General features: G+C 55.6%; 1 protein-coding gene across 1 annotated transcript in view; it reads left to right on the forward strand.

The window, feature by feature from the left end:
- VRK3 (VRK serine/threonine kinase 3) overlaps positions 1-14,515 on the forward strand; it is a 36,515-nt gene extending 22,000 nt beyond the window's left edge. The window contains exons 11-15 of the mRNA XM_059665357.1: positions 1,843-1,975; positions 3,168-3,288; positions 9,904-9,962; positions 12,351-12,499; positions 14,168-14,515. Of these exons, the coding sequence (XP_059521340.1) occupies positions 1,843-1,975; positions 3,168-3,288; positions 9,904-9,962; positions 12,351-12,499 (462 nt within the window). The 3' untranslated portion in view covers positions 14,168-14,515. The remainder of the gene's footprint in view (positions 1-1,842; positions 1,976-3,167; positions 3,289-9,903; positions 9,963-12,350; positions 12,500-14,167) is intronic.

A 14,515-nucleotide genomic window follows, 5' to 3' on the forward strand; every position in this document is an offset into this window, starting at 1 on the left:
AGCCATTCAACGATTCTCTCTCATTATTGATGTTTCTATCTCTCTCTCCCTCTCCCTTCCTCTCTGAAATCAATTAAAAAATATTTTTTAAAAAAGGGAGAGGTGCAATATATTGGTCCAGGGAAAGGAGAAATTGAGGACTTCACTGGTTTCAGGCATGGCTGAATCTAGGCACGCCAGCCCTGTCCTAGGGAAACTGGCGTTGCTGTCTCTGGGTTCTTCTTGTTTGTGCATTGGTCATTGCCAGGCAGATTCTTCCCTCATGATGGCAAAATCACCACCAGCAAATCAGGCTGAAATCCCCTCAGCTTGGCAACCCAGTGGAAGTAGATGAGGTGGGCCTCACTCCAGTTACCAAGGGTGGGAGAGAGATGATCCCAGAGAAAAATCCCGGAACTGTATTAGCGCTCTCCAGAGAAACGGAACCAACAGAACGCACAGAAGGAGACTCGCTACAAGGAGTTGGCTCACGCAGTCTCGGAGACGGAGAGTCTCACCATCTGCAGTTGGCGCCGAAGCCCAGGGGGCGCTGGTGGTGTCCTTCTCGTCCCAGCCCAAGGTCTGGAAGCCAGGAGAGTGGACTGCGAGTTCCTGTCGGAAAGGCTGGCAGGCTCAGTCCCAAGAAGAGTCCGTGTTTCCCTCAAGTCCAAGGCCGGAGAAGACCAGTGCTCCAGCTCTCGCAGTTACGCAGGAAGAGCTCCCTCACTCAGCCTTTCTGTCCTGTTCAGGCCTTTAACTGATTGGGGTGAGGCCCGCCCACGTTGGGGAGAGCAGTCTGCTTTGCCTAGACTGTGATTTAAGCGTTAATCTTATCCAGCCACACCCTCACAGACACACCCATTATAATGTTGGGCAAATATCTGAGCTCCCTGTGGCCAGGGAGGTTGACACTTAAAATTAAACATCACCAACTGTGACCAGAAGGAAAGGACATAGCTCTCTCTCTGTGCCAAACCAGCAGTTGTCCACTGTCCAAAGGGCAGAATACAATGAGCCGTTAAACGCAGATGGGCTGGCTGTGTGCTGGCTGTGTGCTGGCTGATCAGCACTTTACTTTTTGTTTTCAACTCGGTGAAGCCTCGTGACAACCCTGCAAGGCAGAGATTGTCATTGCCTTCATTTTACAAACGGAGACATCAAAGCACAGGAAGTTATGTAACTTTCCCAGGCTGTGCAGCCACTGAGGGCCGAGCTGGCATCTGAATTATCTGTCTGGCCCCAGGGTTCATGCCCTGAACCACCGTGAACGTGCAAAAAGCTGGATATCCAACTAGAGGCATAGCGTGATCCCTCTGCGGAAAGCTAGGGCCCTGCCCCGTCCACACGTGTTTACCAGTTACTTGACGAAAAGTATCTGAGCCTTGGCCGGTGTTGTTCAGTGTTTGGAGCATTGGCCCACACACCAAAGGTTCACAGGTTCCATTCCCGGTCAAGGGCACATACCTGGCTTGCAGGTTCAATGCCCAGCCCCAGTCAGGGCACTTGCAGGAGGCAACCAATCAATAGGTTTCTCTCTCTCCCTCCCTCCCTCCCTCCCTGCCCTTCCCTTCCATTCTCTCTCTAAAAATCAATGGAAAAAAATATCCTCAGGTGAGGATTAACAAAAAACAAACAAAACAAAAAAATGATTTGAAACAATAAAAAACTGATTAGTGGTTACTTCTGGGCAGTAGGTTTAGGGGGCCATGTTGCAACAGGGATAGTTGGTTTGGGTTCTTTTCACTTCACACTCCTTTGTCGGGCATGTGGTGGTTTCAGATTACACCCACGATTGAAATGTCTAATTCCAGAGTCCACGCTCCCAGCCTCCAAACCGTATGGCTTCTCCCCTCGCCCACACAGGTGATCCTGGCAGGCTATGCCTTTGCCTTCCGCTACTCCCCAGGCGGCGAGCACGTGGCCTACAAGGAAGGCAGCCGGAGCCCACACGAGGGGGACCTGGAGTTCATTAGCATGGACCTGCACAAGGGATGCGGTAAGTGGCCAGAGAAAGGGTTTAGGGCTGTGGAGACGTGCTTCTCATACGGGAGCAGCTCGAGGTTTTCACAGCCACAGACAGCAGATGACCAGACACTGCGGTCACCTCAGGGAGCCATGACAGGGATTCAGAATGAAGAATGGGTGGGGTCAGTGGGCAGGAGGGGACATCTGTAATACTTTCAACAATAAAGATTAAAAAAAGAAGAAGAATGGTGTCCCCCAGGCATTAGGAAGTTGTGGGTAGTGGTTCAGCACCAAGGACAGGAGGCTTCTGGGCACGAGGAAGCCTGACAGTTCGCGAGGTTCCCATTCAGGATCTGGTGTGGACTTGGAACACGAGAGTTGCCCCAGAGTCCTCCAGGAGAGCTGCTGAGCAAGCAGTTGGCTCTCTGTGTCTGACACGCAGGACTGAGCTGTGGACAGAGACTCAGATGGCGACAGGATCTCAGGAGTTGTCAGCGGGAGCCCTGGGAGAGGAATGAGGTTACCCACGGGAAGTGTACAGAGTGAGCAGAGAGCCCAGGGCAGATTCTGGGAGGAGGTCTCCGCCCCTCTTTCCCGGATCCCGTGATACCGTGGCCATCGGTGGGCCAGCCTGCGTCCTCCCCTAGACGGGGCTCTGAGCTCACCCAGGAAGGCCTGGCTAACACAAACTGTCTAAATCGTGACATTAGGCTGCGTAAGAAAAATAAAACCCAGTGGTCTTCGCTCCCCTACTGAGGCGGTGTTCAGTGTCCACCCTCCTGGGCTCCCTCATGCCCTGTTGTGTCTTCTGTAGCTCAGGTCATCCCACGATACAGCCATCGCCCCCACTAGACTGAAGGACTGGGACCCAACCAAACTCTCGTCTTGAATTTGAGACATTGGATGGGGCCTGGCGCACGGGGCTCTGCGGGCTCACTGAATGCATGGGTGCATGAACGAAAGAGTAGATGGGGAGTGAGCTAATGAGTGCGGGGTGAAGGGATGGTGAGAGCGCGAATGAGGGTAACAGGCTCAATAACGTGAGTAGGAGAACGAAGAGTGGGTGAACAGACGGAGCTGCTTTGTTTGTTTGGGTGGTTGGGTGTGTGAGTACATGGTTGAGTCAGTGAGAGGGAGAAAGGAAAGGGGTGGACGTGGAGTGAGTGGAGTGAAAGGAGTGGACGTGGAGGCATCCAGCCTGAGCTGCCTCCCTCCCTCCCCAGGGCCCTCCCGCCGCAGCGACCTCCAGGCCCTGGGCTACTGTTTGCTGAAGTGGCTCTACGGAAACCTGCCGTGGACAAAATCCCTTCCCAACATCGAGGATGTCATGAAGCTGAAACAGAGGTGAGTCTGGGGTCAGCAGAGCCCAGCACGGGCCCAGCACCCATGCAGCTGGGGCAGAAGCTCCGAACCTAGTGAACAGATTAGGGGAGGCGCTGTCCAGCAGAGCCAAGGCCCTGCCGTCTGTCCCCGCAGTCAGAGCGTGGGCTCTGGAGCCACGCTGCCTGGGTCAGACTCGGGCCACACCACGGCAAGCCTCAGTGTCCCCAGTGAGATGGGATCCTGTTGGCACCCGCTGCAGGGGGCTGTGGAAGGATTCGGGGGAGTCAGGCACACAGCACTCAGCAGAGCCTGGCCTGTGGAAAATGTCACCGTGCCCCGGACACCATGACTCATTCATTCCTTCACGGCCATGTGGGCGGCCTGAGCAGTTAGGTCTGGGCCCTGCCTCAGCATCATAACACCAGCCATCCATGTTCATTTTTTAAAATTAATCTTTATTGTTGAAAGTATTACAGATGTCCCCTTTCTCCCCCCACTGGCTTCTTCTACCCCCCTCTCCCTCTCTCCCCAGGCCTTTACCGCACTATTGTCTGTCCATGGGTTATACATATACTACCTACCCGTGCAGGGGTAGGGTCAGCCGGCCTGCCCCGATGGGGGGTCCGGCCAATTGGGGATGGGGCCAGCCTGGGGGAGGGGCATGGGCGGTTGGCCAGCTGGTCCCACCCCCTGGTCAAACTCCCAGTTGAACTCCTGGTCGAGGGGACAATTCGCATATTAGGCTTTTATTATATAGGATGCATATAAGTTCTTTGGTTAATCTCTCTGCGCCCCCTCCCTCCCTCTGAAGTACATCAATCTGTTTCATGCTTCAATGTCTCTGGATCTATTGTTTGTCTTCACACTTTCCCTCCTCCCCTCAGCACACGAAACCACCAGATCCTGCTAGTTCCATTTTTTTAAAGACATTCAGCACCAAGGACAGTGCCCTGTTTGGCTGTAAAAGGAAGTGCTGGGGTATGAGGTTCAGCACCAAAGACAGAGGCAACTGTTTGCAAAAGGAAAGTAGGAACGTGCTGCGTGTGGGGTTCAGCACCACGGACAGGCCATCTGGGCTCAGGGAAGTGAGCAAAGGGGGCTGTGGTCCTCAGCACCAAGGGCAGTCAGTGGACAGCTGGACACAGGAAGTGCTGCAGGTACAGAGGCTGGGACTTAAAACCTGGTATAGACTTGGGGGCTGAGTTGCCTAGGAATCATCCAGGAGGGGTCATCAGGAGACGTTGGCTGTCTATGTCTGAAGTGCAGAAATGAAGTCTGAACGGAGGCCCAGACCTCAGGTATCTCGGGAATTGTCAGCAGAAGCCCTGGGACGGGTGCTGAGCAGGAAGAGGGAAAACTCCCCAGTGAGCAGCATTGGGTCCGTGGTGCTTCTCAGTTCTCGGCGTGCCGTGCCACTGGTTCATCGTTTTATTTTGCCGTTTTTATGTCCCCCATCTTCCTCCTCTCAACTGTGGACACCCCCTCAGACATGCTTAACACATGTTCTGCTGAAACGCCTGCTTAAATGTATTTGTGCCCTTAAACTTGCACGGTGATCGTGGTACTGTGTGAGTTTGACTCGCATAAATGGTATTCTCTAAATCTCGTCTGTTTCTGGCTTTTCTCGTTCAGCACTGTGTCCTTCAACTTTAATCTCATCATGACATGTGCGTTGAGTTTACTGAAAGTTTGTATAGACATGTCTGTGTCCTTGAACAGTGTCTGGTGAGTGTCTTTCGTTTGCAGAAGCCGTACTCGGCTCTAAATGTCATTGTTTCTTGCTCTCTTCCCCTCGCTGCTGTAGGTTGTAACTTTCAGCGACATTGCTAGTTCACCACCTCTGAGTGCTTCTGCGTTTGTCTGCTTAAATGTATCTGTGTCCCTGAGATATATTCACGGTGTTGTTGGGGGTGTGTTTGGCATCAGTGGTCCCGAGCCTGAATCTCATCCTCCTTCAGGTTCCAGCTTCATCGTCACTCCCCAGGGAGCCCTTCCCTTCCCCCCTCAGGTCTCCTGCTTGTGCACGCCCAGAGGGAGGGACGTGCCCCGGTCACATTGGCCTGCTCATAAAGGCCTGTTCAAGGCTAACGTGTACCATGCCCTTGTCTGCACCAGGCACTGTGCCCGGTGCGTCTCTGCGTCATCATCAGGACAGGTCTGAAGTAAGTGCAGCGACGATCTGAGACAAGGGAGCTTAGGTAACCAGCCTCCAGGCAGAGGCGCTAGACTCACACCCAGAGAAGACCCTTTCCCCTCAAAGCCAGTGTCTCCTGAGGGTGCGGGCTCATCTCGGGTGGACTGGTGGTGTTTGCACACGGCCTTCCTCCCCTGCGCAAATAGGTGTTGAGCACCTACTACGCTCCAGGCTCCATTCTAGGCCCCGGGCACAGGATGATAAGGCACACACCCCTGGCCCTGGGAACTCACACCTGTTGGTGGGAGAGACGGTGAAGAGATAAAGAGTGAAACACAGAGGTCCGACTGGGGGGTGGTCAGGTCAGAGCTTGGGGCCCACCAGTGGGGCCGTCAGGGAGTGGGCATGTGCTGCTGTTTTAGATTTGACGGCCCCGGCGCGTCTCATGGCAAAGGCGACGGGTCAGTCCCTCCCAGAAGGTTGGTGAGGCAAGGAGCTCTCACTGTGGTGCTGACAGGCCCTAACGTCTCTGCGGAAGGGAGGAGGGAGAGACGGCGGGGAGAGGCCTTCACTCCCAGGCTTCCACTCGCAACTCTGCGTCAGAAGCGCTGCAGAGCCTGGGCCACTGCCTGCTCCCCGGGGATTCATTGTCACACTCGTTTTCTAGTTTCTCCTTGTTGAAGGGAAGTCAGGTGAAAACGAGTCGGAGTGAGTAACACAGGCAGCGGGCGTCCTGCCCGGGGCTAAGCGCTCAGTGAGCCTGAAGTTCGCGACCTGCCCCTTTACCTCTCTCTGGTGTTACTCAGGGACAAGGAGACTCCAAAACACGGTGGCTGAGATGAGGTGGATGTTGACTTCCCTCTGGCTAACAGTCCTAAGGGGAGAACAAGGCGGTGGGTGCTTCAGCCCACGTCCTCTGGGCCTAGCTCTGTGGCCACGGTCTCCCATTGCTTTTATTTTTTAAATATATTTTTTTTATTGATTTCGGAGAGGAAGGGAGAGGGAGAGAAAGAGAAAGAGAAACATCAATGATGAGAGAGAATCATTGATCGGCTGCCCATGCATGCCCCACACTGGGGATCCAGCCCGGGCATGTGCCCTTGACCGACATCAATCCCGGGACCCTCTGTCTGCAGGCTGATGCTCTATCCGCTGAGCCACACTGGCCAGGGCTCCCATTACTTTAAAGGGCGGGACCAGAAATGGTACATGACTCTCGGCCGCCCTGTGCTGCAGTGGCTGGGGAAGCGTCTCTGCCTGTGGTGGCTGACTCTTGGGATTCTGCCTTCAAAGAGGGGAGATGACACGGGGGCAGGGAGCAGGTCCTCCGCGGGGCCATTCTGAGTCAAATGTCCGTGAGGGCAGGGGCCACATCCGCTGTCTTCACCGCCGTGTTGTTCACAGCGCAGTGCTTGGCCTGTTGTGAGCTCTCACGGAAGAGTTGTGGAATGCATACGTGAGCCTTCATCCTCAGGCCTGGGCTTCTGTGTAGACACACAGGTCAGACAGACGTGCCCCAGCCCTGCAGGGGTTCCCGTGCTGGAGGGGACGCTCGGATAGGAAGCAGACTCCGCATGTGATGTGGCGGCAGCCCCCAGGGCATTGTGGGAGCAGAGGGAGGCACGTGACCTGGCCTTGGGCCGGGAGGAGCCTGTACCCAAAAGGTGCCTGACTCCGTCTGCAGAGAGCAGAGCTGCTTCCCAGGCAGGCAGGGGGAACGGGGTCTCCAGGCAAACAGGGTGGCACATACCTGCCTTCTTCATTCACCCATTCATTCAGACCCTGTTTTCCCAGGGCATCTGTGTGCCAGCCCCGGGGACCTCCTGTCTTCAGCGAAACCACCTGCTGAGGCTGCCCTGGGCCGAATCCTCTCTCCCTCTGCTTTCCCTGGCTCCTCAGAACAGCCATATCTCCCATTTCACGTCTCTCCCACCTTCCCCTTCACCGGAGATCATTGATGACTCAGTGCCTCGCTAAGAGGCTCTGCAGTCGCCACGTTGATGCAGAGTAAATGAAGTAGGTCTCAGTAATAATTAGATCTTATCTTTTATTTATTCTCACCCAAGGACATATGTTGTGGGGGGGGGGGTATTTATTTTAGAGAAAGGGTAAGGGAGAAAGAGAGAAACATCAATAGTTGCCTTCTGTACACACCCTGACTGAGGATCAAACCCACAACCTAGGCATGTGCCCTGACCGGGAATCGAACCTGAGACTCTTTGGTGTATGGGATGATGCTCCAACCACCTGAGCCTCCTGGCCAGGGTGGTCCTAGTAATCATTTTAATATTGATGATCTCAATATGAACAACAGTTCATTCTAGAGCCCCAGGTCTCAACCACAGCCACAAAGGGAGGGCCAGGCATGAAAAGGTGCTCCCTGGAGAGAGGTGGGCGGTAACATAGCTGTCATCCTGGACCCCGCAGTCGCCGAAAGAACCACGAGGGGGCGATGTTGGCACGTGCAGGTTTCCTGGAACCCTCACTTCTCCAGGACTTCTTACTGGTGTGTGTGGCCTTTTCCCATTCATTCAACAAATATTGATTCATTTTCTTGTGCCTCCCAGTTCATGACAGAATGAATGACTAGAAGGGACAGTGTGATGCCCGAGGCTTTCTGGTGCGTGAAGCTCCCAGCTGGGAAAGCACAGATAGGACTCAGGTTTGGTCCCTGCTCTTGAGGCTGCCAACCGGGCAGGAAAGCCCCAGGGACACTGACAGCGACAGCCTGTTGTGGGGAGGAGTGCTTTTCGGGCCATCGCTCACCGCCTCCTTCCTTCATTCACCACACATCCTGCGGCTGCGGGAGAAAGGGGTCGGACCCGGCCCTTCCCGTACACGGGCCCTGCCAGCTGCTCTAGGGCATCCGTGGACCTGTGCAGAGGGTGCCCAGACATTCAGGAGGGATCAGCTTCCTCTGCCTGGGCAGGGAGGGGGGGGTGAAGCTTCCCTGAGACCAGCCCTTGAGCTGTGTCCCGAAGGGGGAGCAGCCACTGAGTGGGGTCAGGGCGGGGAAAGGCCGTCCAGGGCAGAGGGAGCATTTTGTGCAGAGACCAGAAGATGCAGGTGGATGTTTGAGCCATTTGGGGGGCATCTGTGATACTGTCAGCCATAAATCTATATATGTAAAGTTTGGTATGGCTGGAGCATGAGATGGAGGGAGGCAGTCAGAGAGACAAGGCCAGGGGAGCCGGCATGCGTGCCAGGGGCTTTTCCTGGGGAGCCCGGGAGGGCTGTGAGCTGGGAGGGGCAGGGGCAGCCCTGGGTGTAGAAAGACTCTGGGGCCATGCACAGGAGGCTGGGGAGGAGGCTGAGGTCCGGGGAGAGGATGAGGCCCGAGCCGAGCCCAGAGCCATGCACAGAGCGGGGCTTGGGGACTTCTGGGCCGTGGGGGAAGGGAGGGCAGCGCCCCGTGGCCGGGTGCATACTGGGGAGCCAGCCAGTGGTCCAGGCCGGTGAAGGTACAGCGCGCTGGGCTCAGTGTGGAGCACAGGACGTGGGTGAATTTCCATTTTTCCCGAGTGGTCCGAGGGGGGGGCGTTGTTTATACATGTATATGTGTACACATATTTGTGTGTGAATAGATAGCCAATCTTCATTATTCACAGATTCCGTATTTGTGAATTTGCACGTTCACTAAAATGTATTTGTAACTCCAAAATCAAACCTTGCAGTGTTTTCGTGGTTGTTCTCAGACACACGCAGTGTGGAGGAAAAACATTTTTTATGTGTTTTTAGTGATTTTCAGAGAGGAAGGGAGAGGGAGAGAGAAAAATCAATGTGAGAGAGAAACCAATTGGTTGCCTCCTGCATGCACCCCAACCAGGGATCAAACCCACAACCTGGGTATGTGCCCTGGAGAGGAGTCAGCCAGCAACCTTTGGTTTCCGGGGCAGTGCCCAACCCGAGCCACACCGGCCAGGGCTCAGAGCGGAGACAGTGTGGAGTCACCTTCCTGAGCCGTGATCCCAGCTGAGGTCGGACACAGCGCCGCTCAGCTCCCACTCCGTGCACCAGCGCCCTGCATGTGGCTTGTTCAGCGCCACATTTTCCACCTTCATGTGCTTCCCGCTGGTGATTTCGCTGTTCAGAGGGGCCCCAAGCGCAGCGCAGAGGTGCCGTCTCGTGTTCCTCAGTGCAGGGAGGCGGGGATGTGCTTCACAGAGGAAGCACGTGTGTGAGCTAGATGAGCTTCCTCGGGCGCAGCGAGCTCGATGTGAGCAAATCCACGCGATATAAATGAGGTGGGTTTAAACCCGTAAACAAGGTGATGCAGCACCGGTCGGTTGAGGAGAATGTCGTGACCAGAGGCTCCTGGGAACGTAATGCTGTGTTTCCCCTCAAAGCAGATTCGGAGCGTGCTCATTCGGTGTTCGCGGCCACCCTGTGGGCCATCGCTGCCGCGGATGACAGGAGTCTGCTGTACGGCGATGGGACGTTTTGTCTCAAAGGTTTGCTCTCCCTTCCCCGAAAGACCTTCTCATGTACCTCTGTCCCGCCAGGTTCCTTCATTCCCCGGAGGCCCTCGTGGGACAGTGCAGTCACTGGGTGCAGCCCTCAGGTACGTCCCCAAGGGCGGGCGGGCGGGGGCTGTGGCAGGACCCGGGGCTGGGATCCAAGCAGGGTCGCCTCCCCTTAACACCCCTTTGCTGTCTTCGAGTCTTTCAAATTGCGTGTGTTGTACGCTCATTGTAGAAAAGCAAAAATCTTTCCCCAAAATTCGCAAGTGTGTCTGAATAATAATAGCAACACACACACAGCCACGTGTACACGATTTTTTTAAATGAAATCATATTCTGTATTACGGTGTCCAGCTTGATTTTTTTTTTTTTTCATGTAAGAAATCTACGTTGGAGATTTTCTGTGTCAGTGCTTGTAGAGTTTTTAAAAATATCTTTTTATTGATTTCAGAGAGGAAGGGAGAAGGAAAGAGAGATAGAAACATTAATAATGAGAATCACTGATCAGCTGCCTCATGCACACCCCCTACTGGAGATCGAGCCCGCAATCTGAGTATGTGCCCTTGACGGGAATCGAACCCAGGACCCTTCAGTCCGCAGATCAATGCTCTATCCACTTTGACTAGGGCAAGTCAGCATTTTTTAAAAAATATGTTTTTATTGCTTTTAGAGAGAGGAAGGGGGAGAGAGAGAGAAACATGGATGTGAGAGAGACACATCCAATGGTTGCCTCCTGACCGAGGCCAGGGATGGAACCTGCAGCCCAAGGTATGTGCCCTTGACCAGGAATTGAACCCACAGCCCTGCAGTGTGCAGCCGACCCTCTAACCATTGAGCCACCAGCCGGGAATAAACCATCTTTTAAAGCCAATCCCTACCACTGGTGATTTAGGCTGTTTTGTTGTGTTTGGGGTGGTTGTTTTTCCAGTAGTATTTCTGTAGAACCTCTAAAAGCTCCCTAAACAGGAGACAGAATGAGACAGACACGGATCCTCCAGGTCGGTGAGGGCTCACTTTTTTTTATTGATTTGAGAGAGAGAGAGACAGGGATTTATGGTCCCATGTATTTGTGCATTCATTGGTTGATTCTTGCATGTGCTCTGACCATCGATCGAACCCACAGCCTTGGTGTATTGCAGTCACCGTCTGCCTGGCCAGGGCAGGGCTCCCTTTTAGTTGTTGTTAATCTTTACCCGAAGATATTTCTCCATTGACTTTTAGAGAGAGTGGGAGGCAGTGGGAGAGACAGAGAGAGAAGGGAAATGTCGATGTGAGAGCAACACATCTGTCAGTTGCCTTTTGCAAGCCCCAACCAGGGCCGGTGATCGAGCCTGCAACCAAGGTACATGCCCTTGACCAGAATCGAACCCAAGACCCTTCAGTCCTTGGGCCAGTGCTCTATCCACTGAGCCAGACCCGCTAGGGCAGGGCTCACTGTTTAATTGCCTGACACCCCTGGGTTCAAATCATGGCTCTGCCACTCACGTCCCTCTCTCCTCCAGCCTTTGTTCTCGCTCCTTAAAGGGGCCCCCAGCTCTAGCTCCACAGTCAGGCAGGCAGGCCCGCCCGCTGGAACCAGCTCGGGGCTTCCGTAGGTGCGGTGCCTCTCTGAGCCGCAGCTAGTGCAGAAAGGGGCCAGGGACAGCCCCACCTCCGCGGTTGCCCAGAGAATGCAACACAGGCCTGGGCTCAGAGCTGCCTCGGCGTCTGCTGCAGCCCTGACTCCATGAGCTTTTCCTCCCAGACCTCAGGCTGCTGTAGACGTTGCCCCCCAAGTGGGGACTATTGTGACTGTTGTTTTGGTGTCATAATTGGCACTTTTTAAAAGAACGACGATGGTATTGTGCTTATTTGGGGGGGAAAAGCCTTTATCATTCAAGCCATGTCCCTGGGGCCTGTGTCTGCAAAGCCGGTGAACCAGGAATTGTTTTACATTTTGAAATGGTTGGGGGGCGGGTGCAGGGGATCAGAAGAGGACTGTGAACCTTCCCTGAAGTCCAGGCTGCAGCAGCCCTGAACGTCTGGGCCCGGCCACGCCCATTCGTTGACCGGTCGCCTGTGGCTGCTTTTGTGCGAGAGCAGCTGAGCCGAGCCCTTGCAGACACAGACCCAGGGGTGCGCAAGGCCAACAGCGCCTGCTCTCCGGGCTTTACAGCAGACGTTCGCCGCTGGAGACACAGGAAATGTTTGCAGGAAAATGACCTGAGTAGCTGAGCTCTGCGTGAAACGATCCAGCGGGGAGCGGGGAGGGCTCGGACGGAGCGGGTTGGCTGTGAGTTGACAGCGTTGAGACCGGGTGATGGGACCGCGGGGTTCACGATACTGTTTGTTGCACACGTCTGACGTTTTCCAAAGATGGGGGCAGGGGGTGCCCAAGTGCCTGGCACAGAGGCAGCCCTGAGCCGAGGGGCACCGTGGCGGACCTCTGGGCGCAGCTCCCGCTCCGGGTCCGCCCCTCAGCCCCTCCTTGGTGGGTGTCTTGCCCACAGAGACGCTGCGGGAGTACCTGAAGGTGGTGATGGCCCTCAGGTACGAGGAGAAGCCCCCCTACGACTTGCTGAGGAGGGGCCTGCGCTCGCTGCTGCAGGACCTGCTGGTGTCGGCCTATGACCCCATCAACCTCCGGATGGCGCCCTAGGTGGGTTCCGGTGGGCAGAGCCTGTGAGCCTCCACCCCCACCCCACCCCCCACCCAGCCCTGAGTCCCAGGTGGCATTGGATGTTTAATCCAGGGCCAACTTCCCAGTTAGATGCTGCATTTCCCACGAGGTTGTTAAACTTTCCAAAGCTAAACCAGACGCGCTGGACAGCCTGGCAAGGCCGCGTGGACGCTCTGTGGAGGGCCTCCCGGGTCCCCTCTCCTCAGGGCTGACTGCCTCCCCTCGGGCTCTCCAACGGAGTCGAGAACAAATGGGGCCGTTTGTCACTGTCTACAGACATTTTTTTTAACTTTTTAAAATATGTTTTTATAGATTTTACAGAGAAAGGGAGAGGGAGGGATAGAAACATCAATGATGAGAGAGGATCACTGATTGGCTGCCTCCTGCACGCCCTGCTGTGGATAGAGCCCGCAACCCGGGCATGTGTCCTGATCGGGAATCGATCCAGTGACCTCCTGGTTCATAGGTCAGCGCTCAACCACTGGCCACGCTGTCCAGGCTCTGCAGACATTCTTGGTTGTCAGCACTGGGGAGAGGGTGCTCCTGGCATCTGGTGGGTGGAGGCTGGGGAGCCGCTCAGCATCCGGCAGCGCACAGGCCGCCCCACCACACGTCCCCGCCCTCAGGCAGCTGTGCCCTGGCTCAGGGAGCCAGGCCAAGTGCGTCCTCCCGGGCGGCCTGGCTCCTTCCGCCGCAGCCGTGGTCCTACTGGCACTCTGGTTCCACTGTTGCTTCCCGCCTGCCCCGTCACTCACATCCCAGCCTCACAACACACACCAGATCCCACAGCCTACAGCTCTCCGCGGGGGCCTGGTCACAGCACCCCGAGAATGCAGGCTGTGCGTCGGTTTTTCCCGCAGGGTTACAGCTCTGGGCCTTCACCACACACGCGCTCCAAAAGTGAGGGCGTGGCTTCCCACCAGCTTCCCCGTCCCAGTCTCCCCAGCTTGGCAAATGGCTCTTCTGCCCCCAGCTGCTCTGGTCTTTCCCCAACTCCTTCCTCCAGGCGCCCCAACAGACAGTTGCTAAGTCCCTTCTAGTCCATTTCCTCCAGGTCTCTGCCTCGCCCTCTCCCAGGGGATCCCCCCCCCCCCCAGAGGTGGTGAACTGGGCGGTCACTGGTCACAGTCACCCACGGGCGGTGAGCTCCGTGTGGGCGGGGCCATGTCTTTCTCTGGCATCTCTGTCTTTCCTGCACGTCGCTGGCCTGGCGCACAGAGACTCCACGCGTGTTTATCGAGTGGGCGACTCCAGTCTTCCTGCCGGTGCTGGCCTGTCGTACATGCCTCCTTCTGCCTAGAATGAGGGAAACTTTAAAACTTAAAACCTGCAGCCCTTTCAGGGTCATCAGTTTCAGACGCACCGACTGTCGGCGCCTCTTACTCAATAGCGGTTTTGCCCCTCTGTGCGGTGCCTCCCCACCTCCTCTCTGATCACATCGCCTGTTTTCTGGCAGCCCCTGCCCCCCCTGGAGGGAAGTGTGTGTGTAATTTGTAGTGTCCCCACCCCTCCTCTAAGCTGTCAGCCCCGCGGGGGTGCTCCTTCCCTGTCCGTGGTGTTTCCCTCTGCCCACCCCCTGCCCCCGCCCCAGGCCAGGGAGCGCCCTGAATGCAGGAGACACTCATGGCCATTTCCACTGTCTTCCAGCACTTTCTTTCAACTCCCAGTTTGGAATCGGAAAAAAAATGGGAAGAAGAAATGTGAAACCCAGGCCTGCTGTAGATTAGCTTCTAGAAAGATCCCTCGGACATGCACTCCTGCTGCTTCTGTAGGCGACGCTGATGGGTGGGAACTTGGTCACTCGGTCGGCAGTTAGGCTCCAGGTAATGTGAGCGCCCTCCTTTGATGTCCCTTCCTCACCGCCGTCATCTCCGGCAGCCGCTGGGGTGGAGCACGGAGAAGACCCTTCACTCAGGACGGGGTTGAGCCGGCCCCTCAGTGGGACCCTTCCTGCCACTGCAACCACTGTGCTTTGTAATAAATGGTTTCATTGGA

This window comes from Myotis daubentonii, chromosome 15, assembly GCF_963259705.1.
Source record: "Myotis daubentonii chromosome 15, mMyoDau2.1, whole genome shotgun sequence".
NCBI classification, from domain to species: domain Eukaryota; kingdom Metazoa; phylum Chordata; class Mammalia; order Chiroptera; family Vespertilionidae; genus Myotis; species Myotis daubentonii.